The sequence below is a fragment of the Chiloscyllium plagiosum genome, chromosome 4 (genome assembly GCF_004010195.1).
Source record: "Chiloscyllium plagiosum isolate BGI_BamShark_2017 chromosome 4, ASM401019v2, whole genome shotgun sequence".
Taxonomy (NCBI): Eukaryota; Metazoa; Chordata; class Chondrichthyes; order Orectolobiformes; family Hemiscylliidae; genus Chiloscyllium; species Chiloscyllium plagiosum.
Window position 1 is genome coordinate 40,475,174 of NC_057713.1, and position 19,882 is coordinate 40,495,055.

At 39.8% G+C, this 19,882-nt stretch overlaps 1 protein-coding gene across 1 annotated transcript in view; it reads right to left on the reverse strand.

Annotated features, from left to right (window-relative positions):
* si:dkey-22o22.2 (neural-cadherin) overlaps positions 1-19,882 on the reverse strand; it is a 246,362-nt gene that overhangs the window by 130,173 nt on the left and 96,307 nt on the right. Inside the window, exons 2-4 of the mRNA XM_043688104.1 lie at positions 10,154-10,345; positions 8,684-8,909; positions 3,905-4,109 (exon numbers count right to left, since the gene is read on the reverse strand). Of these exons, the coding sequence (XP_043544039.1) occupies positions 3,905-4,109; positions 8,684-8,909; positions 10,154-10,345 (623 nt within the window). The remainder of the gene's footprint in view (positions 1-3,904; positions 4,110-8,683; positions 8,910-10,153; positions 10,346-19,882) is intronic.

Sequence of the window (19,882 nt, forward strand, 5' to 3'; positions counted from 1 at the left end):
CCTGCAGTCTTCTTCTTGTCCTCTCCGCCTCCATCCTACTCCGACCTATCACCCACACGTTGACCTCTTTCCACCTATCACATTTCCAACTCCCCTCCTCCAAGTCCCTCCTCCCTACCTTTTATCTTCTCCTGCTGAACACTCTCTGCTCATTCCTGAAGAAGGGCCTGTGCCTGAAACGTTGAATCTCCTGTTCCCTGGATGCTGCCTGACCTGCTGTGTTGTTCCAGCAATAAAGTTTCAACTAAATACTTCCCTGGCCTATCCCCATGATCAAACAGCCTTTGTCTAGCAAAAGCAAGTACTTTCTTTGCGTTTTGTGTCAGTATTGAATTCAAGGCAGCCCAGAGGGCCGTGATCCGCTGTAGCTTAGTCACCGAAGACCGCGCAAAATATGCTGCCTCCGCGGCTTTGAACCGCGTCTCAAGTAGATGCTGCTGTTCCCCCTTCTGTCATTTCTGGCTAGCCGAATAGCAAATAGCTAATCCCCTAGCAAAGGCCTTAGCAGTCTCCCATAGCGTTGACGGACTACTAGCCTGAGTTGATAGTCAAGAATTCCTGAAACCCCTTCAAAACATACTCCACAAATTTGGAATCCTTAAGGAGAAAAGGGTCCAAATGCCTGTGCCACAAACCTAGCCCTTCATTCTTGGCCTCAACCTCCAAATTTTTTCCTTTTAACAGGCGAATGACTTCCCTTAATGTTCCAGATGCACATTTAATAAGACACTTAGCCATATTCCCTTTCAGAGACCCTTGTACCACTGGGAGGGGGATCCCTGCTTACAAAGTGCCGAGCACAAATAAATAAAGACTCATAGAGTCATAGAACATAGAACAATACAGCGCAGAAGAGCCCCTTCAGCCCTCAATGTTGTGCCGAACTGTGAACTATTCTCAGCTCGTCCCCCTACACTATCAAAAAACATCCATGTGCTTATCTAAGGATTGTTTAAATCTCCCGAATGTGGCTGAGTTGACTACATTAGCAGGTAGGGCATTCCACGCCCTTACCACTCTCTGCATAAAGAACTTTCCTCTAACATCAGTCTTAAATCTATGACCCCTCAATTTGTGGTTATGCCCTCTCATACAAGCTGACAGCATCATCCTAGGAAAAAGTATTTCACTATATACCCTATATAATCTTTTGATCATCTTGTATGTCTCAATCAAATCCCCCCTTAGCCTTCTTCTTTCCTATGAGAACAGACCCAAGTCTCTCAGCCTTTCCTCATAAGATCTTCCCTCCAGACCAGGCAATATCCTGGTAGTCAAAGAACTATATATACAAAAACTAATCTATCACAACTATAAACAACTATTACTACCAAAAAACTACAAAGAAAACTAACTATAAAACCTTGAATGGAAGACTCTTCCCCGTGCTTATAGGGGCACTCACCCTACCTATCCCCTCCTTCACAGCTCCTTCAAACCCGGACTGTGCCCCAGCCTTAGGCCAGAAAAAAAACAAGGAGATGATCCTTAAATCAACAGATAAAAGACCAAGTCAGGATGAGCACTCCACCCATCCCTGGCTTCATGTCACCCCTACTTGTGACCAAAAGAGAAACAGAACAAACAAAAAAAAGAGGGAGAGACAACAAAGAACATCCACAAAATTTCCCATCAGAAAATCCAATTATTTTAAAAAAAGGTTATTCCAAGGTTTGTTCCCCCTTTCCAAAAATGAAATTATTCGGCAGAAATAAAGGAATAAAAAAAAGGAAGGGAAAACATGGGGAAAGAAGGAAAAGAGAACAACCATATTCTTCAGACCAGTCCGTCTATTTTAAAGTGTCCACAAAGTTTTTAGCCTTATCCGCTGAGTCAAATGTATAAATTAAGTCCTCGTGGCTGAAACGGAGCATTGCGAGGTATCTCATGGAGTATTGGATGCCCAGGTTCCTCAGTCTCTTTTTAACTTCATCGAAGGACTTCCTCTTTTGAATTACAGCTGCAGAGAAATCCTGGAAAAACATAATTTTTGACCTCTTGTACAGCAGTGCGTGTGGATCTTTTCCCAGGGATCTAGAAGCTTCTATCACTTTTTGCTTGTCCTTATATAAGTGAAGTGCACTAGGACCGGGCGCGGGCACTGCACTGGCCCTGATCTGTGCACTGTAACCCGATACGCCCTTTCAATCTGTAGCCTGCTGGACTCCATGTGAAGGCCCAAAAACTTCGGCAGCCAGTTTCAAAAAAGCTGACTGGCTGCTCACCTTCCTCACCTTCAGGGAGCCCGACAATTCGGAGATTTATCCTCCGACCTCGATTTTCGAGGTCGTCGATATGGTCTCGCAAGGCCTGCACCTCTCGCTCCAGCACCTGGATCCGACTGGATGAGGTCTCCATTGCAGCTTCCGAGGCCTTAGTTTGACCCTCCCCCTCCTCCAGCCACTCCCCGAGGCCCTGAATCTCTTGCTCATGCTTCTGCAGTCTGGATGCGATAGGTTGGACCTGGGCACGAATCTCCCCACGGATCTCCTCAACTGCAGCCCCCCAATTTTCAAGGTAAGTCTCCCCATCGCCACAGCCAGTTCCTGTGAGTCTGTCAGGCCCCCGGGGGAGTTCAGGAGAGGCTGCTGTTGCTGCAGTCTCTGGTGTGGTAGATGCTGCAGGGGAGTGTCCTCCCTGCTGCTGTTTGCTTACTCCTTTTCCCTTTGGCATCCTTCCCACTCCCAAATATTAATAAATATGTGTTCTGTAAGGTTTTAAACTAATGATTCAACCACATAAGTTGGCCAGGAATGGCAAAAAACACCAGTATGCCTTGGCTGTTAGGCAGAGCTGTCCACAGCAGGTCGACAGAATCGCCGCCGTCTTGCTGAGCCAGCTCTTTCCCCTTTTAACTTTGTGAAAGCACTGTTCACTCTGTGATGCCCTGGCCTACTGCTCGTCCATCCTCAACAACCAACCCCATGCAAGCATGGAAAATGTAATGCCTGTTATTTAACTTCCTTCTTTTCCACCAACCAAGGTCCCAAAATCAATGTTGATATGAAACAGCAATTTAGTCACGCTTTCTATTTAATGTATTTTATTTGCTGTTCACAATGTGATTTCCTCTACACAAGGGACATGTGGATGGGACAATTGTTTTGCTGAACTCCTCCACTCAATCGGCATGCACAGCTCTAAGCCTCTGCTTACTGTGATTTTAATTCTCTTCCCCATTCCCACTATGACTTCTCTGACCTCTGCCTCCTATGGTAGTGCTCAGTAGGAAGTACAGAAGCAGTGACTTGATATGCCTACTCTTTCTCCTATGTATTATGGTCCTTCCTGACTCAACATAATGATAATAATTTCAGATCATGACTATCATTCCTTATGTTTCTCATAGAGGCTGTTCGTGGTGATTCAGCTTTATCCATTTACACATCCTCAAGAGCCACCTTTTATTTATTTACTCATCCTATTACCATCTCCTTCTGGCTTCTGTAAATTAATCTTTCTGATCTCCCATCCTGTAACAGAACTCTCGCTCATTCCTCATGTCCCTCTTTCCTGGGCATCGAACTTGCTTAAAAACGGTAACATTTCTAATTGTCTCCAGTTCTGATCTCCCAGTTAAAGATTACTGACAAGAAATTTTGATTCATTCTCTGCTGTTTCCTAAACTGTTGTGCATGATAAGCATTTACTGCTTTTATCTCAAATTTCCAGCAATTTGCTTCTGTGCTAAATATTACAGATTCCAATGTACCCAAAATAAGGAACACATCTGAGAAAAATAATCACAAAAAATAACTACAGTTTGTATTTCTGATGAGACATGTTTTTTTCCTATATCTCAGTATCTGTGTTTGCTGAAAATTTGGACTTGAAAAAGCAGAAGACTTGTTTCAGTAAATTAGATCATGAACTATTCAAATTACTTCTGTTTTCTAAATCATACCTCGGTGACACTGCTGAGTCCTGTGCCAGTTTCCAGTACCCGCACCAATAGATGGTAGAGGTGGTGTTCACTTTCAAAATCAATGCTGTGTAACAGACTCAGCTCCCCATTGTCCTGATTGATACTGAACAGACTGGTGGGATTGATCAGCAATGAGTATGACAGAGGCTTCCTCTGGAATGAAATGGCTTCTACAATTGTCAATCTGTCAAAAAGGAGATACAAACAATTATAGAAAAATCTCATGTGTCTCTAGCAAGCCTAATATAAACCCCCAATCTCCATTAGTTAAATGTAAAATCTAGATGTCAACTTCCTGTAGATCAGAAGATCTACATCTTACTTCTTCATGTTATCATACAAAGTTACAGTCATAGAACATTTTGTATAGGTTTTCCATGTTTCCAGTTAATCAGAAAAACGCTACCATATATTTCAATTTTTTGTTTTATTCATTCACAGAATGTGGATGTTGCAAGCCAGAGGATGTTGCAATTGTCCAGAGGATTGTTAGGAGTCAATCACCTTGTTGTGGGCCTGGAGTCATATGTACACCAGACCAGGTAAGGATGGCAGTTTCTTTTCCCTTCCCAACAATGAATAATTGTTTCACAGTCATCATGAGTTGCATAATTCCTGCCTTTTTTCAAAATGTTTTCATTTCCACCATCTGTTGTTGTGGGATTTGAACCTGAGTCCCCAGAAAATTACCAGTCTAGCTACAATACCATACGACCACAGTGATAATGTAAATGAACATTTGCTAGAGTCATAGAGATGTACAACATGGAAACAGACTCTTTGGTCCAACCCGTTCATGCCGACCAGATATCCCAACCCAGGTTCACTATCATTTAAGTGAGGAAATGTTTTTCCTCATCTCAGTCCTAAACAATGTACTCCATATTCTGAAACCATCTTGTGATTCTAGACTCCTCAGCCAGGGTAAATAACCAGTCTCTCTAGGCCCTTGGAACTTCATAAATTTTGATCATTTCCCTTTCACCCTTCAAAACTGTAGTGAATGTAGGCCCAGTCAAACCAATCTCTCTGTACAGGAGATTCCTGTCAACCTTGTGAATTTCCACTGCATACCTTCCATGGCAAGAAGGTCTTTTCTCAGGTAGGGAGACCAAAACTGCATGCAGTACTCCAATATGGTCTCATCAAGGCCATGTATAACTATAATGAGACATCCTTGCTTCTGAACTCAAATCTTCTTGCAATGAAGGCCTTCCCTATTGTTTGCTGCAACTACCTGTCCACTTCCCAATGTATCACCATTTAAGTAGAACTCCTCCTTTCTGTTTTTTACACCAAAGTGTATAATTTCACATTTAGTCATGTTGTGCTGCATCTATCATGTTTGTTCACTCACTCAACCTGTCCAAATCACCTGGAAGCCTCCTTGCCACTTCTTCACAACGCAAATCTCATCCAGTTTTATGTTATCAGCAAACTTGGCAATATTGCATTTGACTCCCTCTCCAGGTCATTTATATATATTGTGATCAGCTGGGGTCTAAGTACTGATTCCTGCAGTATATCATGAGTCATTCTATTTGGAAAAAGATGCACTTATACTCGCTCTGTTTCCCGTTTGTCCAGCAGTTCTTGATATCTGCGAATATATTACCCCATATCCTATGAGCTTTATTTTTGCCCACTAACCTCTTATGAGGGACCTTATCAATGCCTTCTGAAAATTGAAATATATCACATCCATTGTTTCTTCCTTATCTATTCTACTATTATATCCTCAAAACTCTCCAGCAGACTTGTTAAGCATGATTTGCCTTTCATAAACCCATGCTGGCTTTATCCAATCCCATTAATGCTTTATAAAGTTCTGTTATCATGTCTTTTACTATGGACTCTATCGCTTGTCCCACTACTGGTGTTAATCTAACTGATCTGCAATTCTTTTGCTCTTCCTCCCTGTTTAAATAATGAAGTTACATTTTCCACATTCCAATATGTAGGAACTGCTCCAGAGACTACAGAATTTTTGAAGATGATCACCAATGCACACTTACTTTTTATTAGCTGAGACATAAACTACAGCAAGGTGATTATGCTGAAATTATGTAAAACATTGGTTAGTCCACAAATGGAAAACTGCAGGAAGTTCTAATTACCATATGATATAAAGGATGTGTTTTTACTAAAGCATGCAGAACAGATTTGCCAGAATGTTGCTTTGGGAGGATCTGAGCTATAAGAATGTTTGGACAGGCTGGTGTTGTTTTCCTTGAAGCAGCAAAAGTTGTGAAGGAACCTGATAAAGGTGGATAAGATTATGAAGTTATAGGGTGGAGGGTTGTTAGGAAGTCACTCTTTGCATTAGTAGAGAATCAATAACTAGAGGCAAAAAGGTGGAAAATAGGATTAGTATAGTCAGATCTGTATTTACTGGCATGGACACAATGGGCTTAATGGGCTACCTCAGTATTAAAAGTGTTCAAGGACTTTACTTCAACCATCTTTTCAGGAAAAGAGTTCCAAGGATTCACAAACCACAAAAAAAAAGACTAATCTGTGTTTTAAATGGGCAACCCTAATTTTTAAACAATGATCCCTAGTTCTCGATGCTCTCATAAGTGGAAACATCCACTCCACATCCACCCTATCAAACCCCTCAGGATTTTAGGCTTCAATCAAGTCACCTCTTATTGCTCTAAACTCCGACAGTTACAAACCTGGCCTGTCCAACCTTTCTTTATGACAGCCTGCTCATTTCAGGTATTAGAATAGCAAATCTGTTATGAGTTACCCCTAATACCTCTATGTGTACTGTTCTCCAAATGTGGTCTCACCCATATCCTAGGAGAAAGTGAGGATTGCAGATGCTGGAGATCCATATATGCCATCTATTGTATCTATTGCACCCGATGTGGTCTCCTCTACATCGGGGAGACAGGGCGCCATCTTGCAGATCATTTCAGAGAACATCTCTGGGACACCGCATCAACCAACCCCACCACCCTGAGGCTGAACACTTCAACTCCACCTCCGAATCCACCAAGGACATGCAGGTCCTGGGCCTCCTCCATCGCCAAACCCTAACCACCCAACACCTGGAGGAGGAATACCTCATCTTCCGCCTTGGGACCCTGCAACCGCATGGGATTAATGTGGATTGCACCAGTTTCCTTATTTCCCCTCCCCCCACCCTATCCCAGTCCCAAGCCTCAAACTTGGCACTGTCCGCTTGACCTGACCATTATCTTTCCCACCTATCCACTCCTTCTTCTCCTCCACCTTATCCACCTATTGTACTCTCAGCTACCTTCCCTCTAGTCCCACCCCCCTGTCTCAGCCCCCACCCCGGCCCACAAGCCTCATTCCTGATGAAGGGCTTATGTTTGAAACAGTGATTCTTCTGCTTTTGGATGCTGCCTGATCTGCTGTGCTTTTCCAGTGCCACATTCTCGACTTACCCATTACCTGTACAGCTGAAGTACAATCTCCATAACTTGTACATTAAATTTCTCTCTTGATAATTGATAACATCCTGTTAGCTTTCTGAATTATATGCTGTACTTCGTACTGACCTTTCATGATTCATTCACTCAGATACCCAGATCCCTCAACAACTCCGAGCTCCGCAATCTCTCACAACATGCTTCCTTATTTTCTGTTGTATCGGTTAACATAGGGGATGCAAATAATATCTTTCAATGGAGATCCAAAATGGCAAATACCACCCTGAAGTGAACATCCAACTGAGCTGCTGGAAGTTGTCAATGCTTCCTGTTGAGTCAATGTACAATAAATTTAATAATTGTGGAAAAACTGGGGGAACATTTTGGAGCAGGAGGTGACTAGTTTCACAACACAAATGTTTTGATGAGGAACATGCACCCAAAACATTAATTTATTTGTTCTCTCCACTGCGGATTTCTGATCAGCTATGTCTTTAAAATATTTATGTTCTTGTTGCATGTCGTAAATAGTGTATTGTTTTTGTACATAAAGGTAATGAAGGTATTACCTTCATTAGTCCTTTCTTCAGAAATATACTAGAGCTCGGGAGGAACTACATAATTTTTCTGCAATTTATTTCAGATTATGAAGCATGATCTCGTTGGATCAAGCTATTGTGGAATGCAGTATAAAATTTTAGAATGAGATAAACAAAGAGACTAATCTTTCCAATGTCTTGATTTATGTCTTTGTGGTTAAAGTACATCCCTTTCATGTGTTTGTTGGAAACAAGTACTGGTATTGTGAAACCTAATCTACAGAGACATTGCCTTGCTTCATTGATGTTTTTGATAAGTAGTTGCTTAGCTCTAGGAAAGAGGCAGATGACTAAAGCTATTGAGATGTTCCATTTTTTTTCCCACATAAGCAGCTATGGGGAATGGTGCTGCTCAGGAAATTGTTGGCAACAACACATTTATTTCTGATAAACTTGACAACTTTGTTACATCAGAAACTTCTTACTAGAAATAGTACATGTGGATCTTGGGATATTTGTGAGAGGACAGCCTCAATAAAGTAACATTCTGTCATCTCCCATTGATATTACACATATTACTGTAGATTTAAAAGGGTCCAAATATCAAATTAATAACATTTTTACTTGGAAACAGAGTTTCATTCTTTTACCAAGATTAATTGCCATTTTTTTCTGGAATATGATCCTGCAGAAATAAAGTGGTATCAAAGATGTACTAAAGGTATCTAGCACATTTAGAGGAATGGCAGCTATTTAAGTTAGCTGTGTTGGAGCTATTTGTCTTACATTGATAGGTTGCAGTATTTGGTACTTACGGTTCTCCTGCTGGTGTATTTTCGGAAACAAAGACACTGTAGGACACATTGGTAAATTGTGGGGGTCTGGAGCCAACCAGAATGAAAATAGATGCAGGAGGGCCTTTGTTACCCCGCTTGTTGACAGCCATCACAGTTAAAACATATTCATTGTGTCTGAGCAGCGTTGAACCAGTGGTCCTGATGGTGCCTGCACTCTTGTCAACTTCAAATCTCTCTTCTCCACCTATAGGTATCAGAGTCATGATATGTCAAGCACAAGATGAAGAATCAATATAAATCCAAGCCTTTATCTATTGAATTATTCTGATAACATTTCCACTTGGAAGAATCACTGCATGCCTTTAGATAAGAAGAACAGGAACAACTTCAGCATAAATTAACAACATTGCCAAAGGGCTGGTTTGGACTATAAGTACAGTAAATATCACTCGTCAAAGAAATATTAGCATTCTGCAAATTGATTTTTACAGCAATGAATGGCATCAAAATCATGCATACAATATTACTTTTATTTTAAAATTTCATACTAGTGCTGTAAGTAGATTCTATTGTGGAATAAAATGACAAATAGTTTCATTTGTGAATTCGTTCATAATTCACTCGTGAGTTATCCAGTTAGCCTCATTCTTTGGCATATTTATCATATTGCACAGATGCCTAACGAGAACATAGCCTGAGCATGTACAATAGCCGCAACTGTTTCCATCATGAAAAATTCTCAAAAATTCTCATCCTCAAAACATTTCAGTACTTCAGTGTCAGTTGGTTTTTTTTAATATATTTTTTCCAAGTCAACAAATCAGGTTTTGTTTCTTGGTTACAGATCAGAATACTCAAGGCTGCAATTCAGGTGAACCAGTCATCCTGCCAGAAGAGGTTTTAATCTTTGAAGTATTAATGTTGTGAGAGTTTCCAAGGTGTTCCAGCCATCTGAATTGAAAATGGGTTTAAGCCATCAGAATTAAAAGATTCACACCAACAAACCCCAAAAGAAATCATAAAACTATCTTAGCAGTCCAAGGAAAAGAAATAAGGAAGAGTCAATTAAATAAAAAAATTGAAGGGCTTAACTTTAAGCTTCATTTCTCAGTGACAGACTATCTGTAAAAAGATAATGTTGGAAAACTTGTTTGTTTTACTGTTTACGTAAGATCTACATAATATATATAACATACATTGGTTTATCCTATTATGAAATAAACTTGTGTTCTGTTGTTAAAGAATATGTGTAGCCTCATATGAATGTTTTGATGACCAATCATCATGATAACCAACAATAAAAATTAAATATATGATCCATTGAACAAGGCTTCATTCTGGGTTTGGTCTTGTCTAGTATTACCAACAGCTGGGATAAGGGGATAGGACATACCATAGAAAAGAGAGTAAAACAAAAAAACCTATAACAAATTCCCACTTTTGAAACAGTTGACATATATAAGAATGCTTTTCAGCTTGCTTTCTTACCTTCTGTTAAAATGTATTCCATCCCATCAGTGGAGTGATCTGAATCATCCCTTGCAGAAAGCTGGAATACAGGTGTACCTTTAGGAGCATCTGAAGGTACCACTGTTAGATAGGGGAATGGCTGCATAGTCCACTCCGGAAAGCTTTCTCTCAGCACGTTGATTGTCAAATGGGATAAGTACCAGTCTTCACCTGCATAAAGCCAATAATCATCACATTGTCTCTCTCATCCTTCTCCACGTGGGTCTAGATAATGTTTTTAAAATACAGTTAATCTTTCCAATTACATATATGTGAACACTGTTAGTCACAACCTGTAGAAACAGAACTTTGAAATTTGTAAACCGGTCCCTTTATCCTCAGCACAATAAATGTCATCAATACAATAGAAAAATAAATAATTGTATTTATATTGTACCTTTCATGATCTGTGGATGTCCAAAAGAATTCTATAACTTATGAAGCACTTACTCTCTGTTGTAATATAGAAAGAAGGGCAGCCAATTTATGCACAACAAGCTCCCAGAACAATGAGATAATGATCTTTTTATTGTAATGCTGATTTGAAGGATAAATATTGGTCAGTACACCAGGTATATCTCACCGGCCTTTCTTTAAAATAATATATTAATAGGCAGATATGATCTCAGTTTAATACTCTCATCCAAAAGGCAGCATCTCAGAAAGTGCATAGACTGGAGTGTCAATTAGGTTTCATTAATCAACTCCTGGAGTGAGACATGAAACAAAATCTTTTTGATTCAGAGAGATCTAGCAATTAGGCCACAGTGGACACTTATATCTTCATTTATTCAATTGTGGGAGGTATATTTTGTTGGCTAGGCTGGCATTTATTGCTTATTCCTTATAACCCCGAAGGCAGTTAAGAGTCTGCCACATTGCTGTGGATCTGCAGTCACATGTAAGCCAGATCAGATAAGGATAGGAGATTTCCTTCCCTAAAGGACATTAGTGAACCAGATCAGTTTTTAATACAATTGACAGCAGTTATATAAGTCATCATTGGACTAGCTTTTAATTCTAGATTTTTAATGAATTCAAATTTCACCATCTGCAAAGGTTGGTTTGGAGTCCACATCCTCAGAACATTTGCCTGTGAGTTTCAACTACTAGCCCAGTGGTATTACCATGACACCACTGCTTCTCCTAGTGTCTTACTTCTTCAATGTTGACATCAAGACTCTCATTTTTATATACTTCAGGATATTTTAGATGCAGCGCCACATCACAGCAACTTTTCTAAGGCTCAATCCAATTATATTTCTCACTCCAGTCATCATGATCTCTTTATATAAGAAAGCAAATTAGTAAGCATTACTGCCAATTTCTAGGTTGGACATATAAATGACTGAAACTGCTTAAGTTAATTCCACTCAAACTTTAAGTTGAGGAAAGCGAAATTTTCAAAATAACCAAACATGATTTTAATTCAGATTCTATGAGAAAGTATATCAAACTGATACCTTTTCACTAAATCCCTTGAAGAATGGAGTATTTCATATCAAGAATATCAATTGCATAAGAATCAACGAGCCCATAGTTATTATATATATCTACATGATATATATGAAATAACTTTCCAAAGTATTCTTAAGCCAAATCATTACTTTTGACAGCTGGTTTATGGCTGGTACACCCTATAAAAAGTGAACTTTATGGAAGGCCAGAAAGTGTCTCAAGTGTTATTGGAGAAAAGAAAGGAAGCCAAAATCCCAGGAAAACTCTCTCCTCTTCAGATAACATCATGGCAAAATTTATTCCACCCACAAAGCAGAGTAAGCATGACTTAACATTTAGTTTCAAAGCAAGGGTTTCCTAAAATAAAGCTCTGTTACAGTAACAGGCTAAAACATATGCTCTATTGTCTTTTGCAGAGTTTTAAAGTGTAACCTTAGTCCAGACCATACAGCTTCAAATTGGAGCTTCTCTGCTTTCTGGGGAGCAGAATTCCACATATTAATGGCCTTCTGAGGAAAAAGGTTTTCTCTATATCTCTATATTTAAAGGGAGACCTTCTGATCTCTGCTTCTTCTACTTCTAGTGTGTCCAACAAGATGAAAGATCCTCCCAGTATTCACCCTATGAAGAATCTTTAAGGTTTATGTTTTAATAAGCACCTTTCATTCTTCTAAATTTCAATTGATATAGCCCTAATCTGTTCAAACTTTCTTTACAATGTAAACCCTTCTTCCCATTCATGACTTTATTGTATAAGTAATAGTTCTGAAGGGGTTAATGTTCACATGACATTGGCTTCTACTCTATCACACACAGAATCTTTAGGGTGAGAGAAAGAGTTCCATTCTAGCTTAAAAGGGAATAGATGTATCTGGACTAGCTCCCAAAGGTCTTAGTATTTATGCCTGACTAAGTGCAGTTGTACTTATTACTAACATACTACAAGTCCACTTGTTATCTAATAACACTGCCCCTTGTGTAGACACTCTACATTGCAGTATCCTCTACTAGATAGGCAAGGCAAAGACAAAGGAGAATTAGTGGCAGCAAACTATCCTGAACAACTTTTATCTGGTATTACACACTGGTGGAAGTGACAAATGCCACTAGGTACCAGCTCTGGTCATCTGGGAAAATACAGAGTTGTGTGAAACTTCTCTAAATTGCTTCAATCGCAATTATATTATTTTCAAATAAGGAGACCAAAATTATATATGGTATTCCCAAAGTGCTCCTGTATAGCTGCAGTAAAGTCTCATAACGTTTGTATTCCATTTCTCTTGCACTAAAAGTCCACATTTCATTTGTCATTCTGCCAGTCTTCGTTATTACGGAAAGCACTGAAATCAGAAATAAAATCAAAGTACTGGAGAAACTCATCAGGTTCCATTTCAGATCACCAGTGGCTGCAATACTTCATTTTCATTGAAATCAGAAGCCTTCTCAATGTTTTGAAAACAAAAACAATGATCAAGCTATTAGCAAATTCTATTTCTTTTTTGTAACTGCTCGGGGAAAACAATTTTGATAAGGTTCCCACATAAAAGGCGAGTTTGAAAAGTTAAAGCTCATGGGATTGGGGTAATGTATTAGCATGGATCGAGAATTGGTTGAGAGACAGGAAATAGAGAAAGGGAATAAATGGGACTTCTTCTGAATGGCAGGCTGTGACCCGTGGGATACTGCAAGAATCAGTGCTCCATGTGTGAGTCCCAGCTATTCACGATATTTATAAGTGACCTGATTGAGGGAATCAAATGTAACATTTCAAAATTTATGACACAGAACCTGATGGTTTGTGAGTTGTGAAGAGGATGCAAGGAGGTTTCAATATGTTTTGGACAAGTTGAGTGAATGAGTAGATGCAGTACAATGTAGCTAAATGCGAAGTCATACACTTTGTTGCAAAAAACTGAAAGGAAGAGTTTTATTTAAATAGTGACATATTGAGAAATGAAGATGAGTGAAGGAATCTGGGTGTCCTTGGACACCAATAATTGCAATTAGATTGGCAGGAGCAGTGAGCAATTAGGAAGGCAAATGGTATGTTGGTCTTCATTACAAGAGGATTTGAGTTAAGAAGTAGAAATGTCTTACTGCAAACATAAAGGGCCTTGGAGAGATATATCTGGAGTATGGTGTGCAGCTTTTGTTTCCCTTTGCAAGAATGGATATATTTCCCACAGAGTGCAATGGAGGTTCACAGGCTGTTACTGGGGATGGGTGGTTGGTCTTTTGAGGAGACATTGGTTCGACTGAAGGTGGACAAGGAGTCAAATGAGGCGAAAATGAGGACTGAAGATGCTGGATATCGGAGTCAAGATTAGAGTGGTGCTGGAAAAGCACAGCAGGTCAGGCAGCATCCGAGGAGCAGGAAAATCAACGTTTCAGGCAAAAGCCCTTCATGAGGTATGAGAGCCCTCATTCCTGATGAAGGGCTTTTACCTGAAACGTCAATTTTCCTGCTCCTCAGAAGCTGCCTGACCTGCTGTGCTTTTCCAGCACTACTCTAATCTTGAGGGAGTCAAATGAAATGAGTTACTCACCACTAGAAGCACCAGAATGAAATGACTGCACACTTACTGTTCCACCCCTGTCACCCAGCCAGAATTTGTAAAATTCAGCCCCATATGCAGAACAATAACATTAACAAACACTCAGAATTTCACTTTTAAACTAAATGATTCACCATCCACCCACTGTTGCTGCTAATTGACAAACACAGTCCCTTTCAGTGATTTATAAATATCTTGGAAACGGATATGGCATGTATAATAAAATATGAGAAGCCCTAGATGTTGGAGGCTGGTACAATTACAACATTTAAAAGGCATCTGGAAAAAGTATATGGATAGGAAGGGTTCAGAGGTAAATGGGCCAAGTGCTGGCAAATGGGACTAGATTAGTTTGGGATCTTTGATCAGCATGGACGAGTTGGACTGAAGGGCCTGTTTCCGTGTTGTACAATTTTATGACTCTATGAGCAAAGAACATTTTCCCCACTGAACTGCAACCTTCCAGTATGCTAACTCTTGCTCTTAACGTATCCAGCTGCAATTAACAACTCTGTTTCTACCTCTATCTCCATGATCTAGCTTGGCAGATTTATTTCAAATATTTATCTCTCCTCGAATAAAAAATTCTGATATTTTAAAATCTTTTTGCTCATTTCCATGTATGCCCTCTTATTTTACTTCCCTGACTTAATTAAAAATAATAATCTGGATGTAATTTATCTATGCTATTTAATATTTTACACGTTTCAAAGAAGGTCTTTCTTAATTGCTTTTTCCGGACTGTAAAGCCAAAGCTTCTCTAATCTTTTCTCATCTCTTTTCACGTGGGATCAGTGTTGTTCTTCTTCATGGTCCCATTTGACTCTGTAAAAGTGTGAATTCAGTACGGTGATAATATGCTTGCTTCAGTCAGACAATTACAAGTTCAATTCCCACTCCAGGACTTCAGCACATAATCTAAACTGACATTTTGGTACATTAGTGAGGGAGCGCTGCACTGTCAGATTTGTAATCTTTTGCTAAAACATTTTGTATAGCCCCATTTGCTTGGTCAAGTTGATGTGAAGAATCCCATGACACAGCCAGACTCACTCAGCAATGTTATGGAAGAAATGCTAATGTGTCTACAAGATCTAACCCAAATGGAAGCACATTTCTGATTTCCCTTGAAAATAAACCTCATAACTAAGATACGGCAAACCCACTGCCAGTGCTGTTTACACCCAGATGAATGCATATTATTCATGAAATTAAACAGGCAAGGAAAATGAAACCTGAAGTGTTTCATCGGGCGGGGACTTGGGGTACACAGGGTTAGCTCTTTATATTTTCTGTTCCGAAGCTTAGTTTCAATTCTAATGCTTTGCTTCAATTCCAATATTTTGCGTACCGTCCTGTGTCTGTTACCTTATACAAAATGAGTCGCTTGCCTCAGTTAGTTAGTTCCCAGTAAGCATATAGTCTCAACACAAACTTTGCTAAAATTCAGTACTAACTTGGCAGTTTCATTAGTGAGGCAAAATTTAGTTACTATCTTAGGAGGTGGAAATGTCATGCATAGATATAGGGCGCTCCTAAGATTGCTGTTAATGTCCAATATGGGAAAGGGTAGACAAAGCTTTAGTCTCAATTTGCCTTGTGCTATTGGAATTTGCAACTACTGGATCCCTGAAAAGGGAACATATTGCATTTTGGAGCACTCAACTCCCTCCGCTTGATAAACAGGAGACAATATTTTGTTAGGACATTACTTAAAAAGTTAAACAACTAGAGTTCAAGCATCATGTTTAAGGTGGATTTTTTATTTGTATTGTAGACACAAATGTTCGGGAAGAAAAATAAAGCAATTTTCCCATTCAGCTGTCAAAATCCATGAGCATATTGGGAGGATATATAGACAATATAAGCACAAGGCCAGGAGATGTCAAATCATGACAAATATTGGCAACACATATTCCACAGCTTCATGTTATTAGCAGCAATACGGCCCCACTGGCACTCAAGAGGAAGAACATAATGGAGTAACAAATGGAAGTCCTGCGATCTCTTGAACTGCAAATTCAGATCTCCTTTGAGAACTAGTTTGTGCCTCAGTTTTAATAAATAAAATAAACAACTCACAACGTAGTATCAACCCATCAGATGTCAGATTGCCAGCTGGTAGATGTATCAGCTCCATCTGAAGAACTTCTTTTTCTCATGGCAACTGCGGACGTTAAGTCCCAGATTGTGTGTTCTTTGGTATTTCATGATGTAACATGCTTTGGATTATGGTTTCCTTGATGAACCAAAATGCTCAGAAAATGAGCTGCATTCTTTTCAGCAGCACAGGCTTTAGAAATCAATGGAGTCTTGATATCGCTAAAATTCGAAGCGAAGAAAAGAGCACAGTGGGTGACGGCTGTCTGGACAAAATGCCCTTTAGTAGTTTGCCGTAACCACGGTGTTCCATCTGCTTGATGGGACTTACGCACTAATTAGCATATATACTCTCCTGTATTGTTCCTGTCTGCAACGCTGAACTTGCAAAGCTGAATCGCTCTCCTGCGGGTGTGATGCTGTTTAGTTGACAGTACTGCTCCTATTTGAGAAGCAATCAGTCATCCAGTGGTAAAAGTAATGGAAGTGTGCCATAGGTACAATGATACAGAGTAAACAAGCCTTTTTTTTTGCCTTAAGGCTGTGCTGTGGGAGGCTGTGGATGAAAGAAGGGAGAGAAATGTTTATTAACAGCAGCCCTTATAATTAAGCGTCAATACACAGACGTGTTTTTTTGTCTGTGTAAACCTGTAAGATAAGCAGTGACATGGTGTCAGTATTGGAAAGTATGTCAACCTCATCAGCATTGTCAACCAGATGAAAGAGAGTAGGCGGAGGTGGTAATGGGGGAAGGGGCTCTTCGAGTTACAGAGCTAAACAAACAACTCGTAAAATTTCCTGCATATCAGTGACAAGCAAATCCCAACACTTTCATCAGGAGTTCAGTTCCAATTTAGTGCTCCGTTTCTTTATCAAGCATCAGGAATGCTAACATTTCAGTGAAAATACTCGTGTTTTGAAGTCTCTGTGTTAATGAAAGAGCAGATGCTTTTCCTCAGCCATATCCTAAAGGCACTGTTGTAAGAGCAAATTAACCAGACTCAAAATAGGTGACAAATTAACATCACAGATTAATAGTTTCTTTTTGATGCTCATTACACAAATACATAGTCACTCCACTGATTTGCATTTGTTTCCAAATCACTCATATATTGGTTCTTCCTGGTGTAATTCAGTTTTGAGTTCAGTCAAAGGTAACTTTAAAGGTACAATGCCACTTATAGTATATTAAAAGAAAGCCTACAGAGCAAAAAAAACTCTGTGCAACCTCTGACCTATGCTGAGTCAGCTAATCTTGGCCAGGAAAGCAACTGGATGGTCCAAACTGGTTTCATATAATTGGGCATATGAACGATCAGCCAAATTTCTTGCTCAAAAATGTACTTGTATGGTCATCAGTTAGGAACAGAATTGATAAGACTGTGGTGTCGTCATAGTTGAATAGTCACAAGAATGGATGGAATATCAGCATGTCTGTGTGGAACCGTCCCCTGATAACTATGAGCATCTTCAGGCCACAGTAAAATAATTGCAAAAGAAAAATAATTATTTCTAGAATCCATGCTTAAAGCTTTGGACTTAACAAACCTACTCTGAGGCCCATTCTTGGAATAGTTACCTCATTAAGTTTTCTAAATAAAAACAATTGATTAAAATGGTATGGGGTAAGGAAATCATGTATTCAATGACACTAAACCCTATCCCAAGTGGGTTGTACACAAACCTTGGCTATCTACTCATCTTATTGGTTCATCATGCTGCCCTGCTGGCTGCATGTTCAGCAGGGGATCCCAGGCATGTGTGTGTCCCAAGCATAGCTTCCTAAACCTCGAAACGTCAGCCTGCTCTCGAAAGGGGAGGTGCATTCATATAACAGAAGCCGCCGTAACTGTCTCTGGAAGGATCCAGCTGGAAAGTAAATGACAGAAATTGAAGTAATTGGCCACAGAGGAAACTAGCTGATGCAGAACTGAAGGCTGTAGTGATGAATATCGAAAGAAGGAGAAATGCCTTGTTTCCACAAGATGCTAATCTAAGACACACAGTGAGAAGGGAGTGGGAGTAGGTGGCCATGAATGGCAATTTCTAGAAACCATAGATATGGCTGTAGCACCAGAAAAATTTCAATTCCTTCAGATATCCTCCAACAAATTACTAGGATTGCTGAGGTGCCACCTTGGGAGAGGGGCAGTGACCCAGTCATGAGCAAGTCTGCAACCATCTATGAAGATGGCAGCATTCATGATCAATGCTACTCTGCCAGCACCCTTATTGTTGACATTCAGCCAGTCAGCTCAGAATGTTGTCACCCAATTAAGAGATGTTGCAGTCGAAAGCCAGCTCTAGAAGTTTCTAGCGCTGCTCAAGGTTGTCCTGTAAGACCACCTGCAGTCTCACCCAGCAAATGTCAGCAGTGTTCTGCCAGCTACACTGCAATTGTTTGTATAGTATTGTTCCAAAATATGATGACAAGTGAAGGCACTTAGAAGAATCATAAGATTAAATGTTTCAGATTTTTGTGAACAACTGAATATCCAAAGCAAAAGGATTTTGAATGTCTCCTTTTTCCTCTTCCTCTATGTGGAGGCCTCAAAATGGTAAGGACTGTATCTTTAGGACAGTAGATAGAAACTGCAAGATACTGCATGAGATATGTTCCTGTGAGTGCTGGAGGACTTCGCTCAAGCAATGCAGTCAACAGTCTATTTTTAGCACTTTAATAATTCACTGCAATATGTTCCTGTTTGCCCACAGTGCTCATGTGGTGCGGTAGCAAAAGGGAGCCATCATCCAGGTGTAGAGAAGTTATCAATTTTTACCCAGCATTTAGCCTGAGGTTCTCCAAAGGCCGGAAATGGCAGTATAGCTGACTGGTGCAGGATGAATGCCTTGTGGTTGCTGGCATGTTTTAGCTGGCATTCACAACCAGGACCTTCTGGCTATGGTCATATACCAATTGCCATAGAAATGGAGGATAATGGTGATAAAACAATAAGAAATTAAGAACATATGAAACATGATTGATTCACTTAATAAGATTGTGACTGATCTTAGACCTTGATCTACTATCTCATATGATTTCTTGATTCCTTTTGAGTTCAAAAACTGATCAAGGTCCGGCTTGAATATACTCAACACACAAGCAAACACAATCCAATGAAGTAGAGGATTATAAAGATTCACTGAGTGAAGAAATGTGTCTTCATCGCAGTTAAATAGCCTTACCCTATTCCTCAGACTGTAACCATAAGACCATAAGACATAGGAGCAACAATTAGGCCATCAAGTCGGCTCTGCCATTCCATCATGGCTGATAAGTTTCTCAACCCCATTCTCCCACTTTCTCCCCATATCTCTTGATCCCTTTGATACTCAAGAACCTATCTATCTCGTCTTAAGTATACTCAATGACCTGGCCTCCACAGCCTTCTGTGGTAATTAATTCCATAGATTCATCACTCTCTGGCTGAAGAAGTTTCTCCTTATCTCCATTCTAAAAGGTCTTCCCTTTACTCTAAGGCTGTGCCCTCCAGTCCTAGTCCCTCCCACCAATGGAAACATCTTCCTAACATCCACTCTGTCAAGACCACTCAGTATTCTGTATATTTCAATTAGATCCCCCTTATCCTTTTAA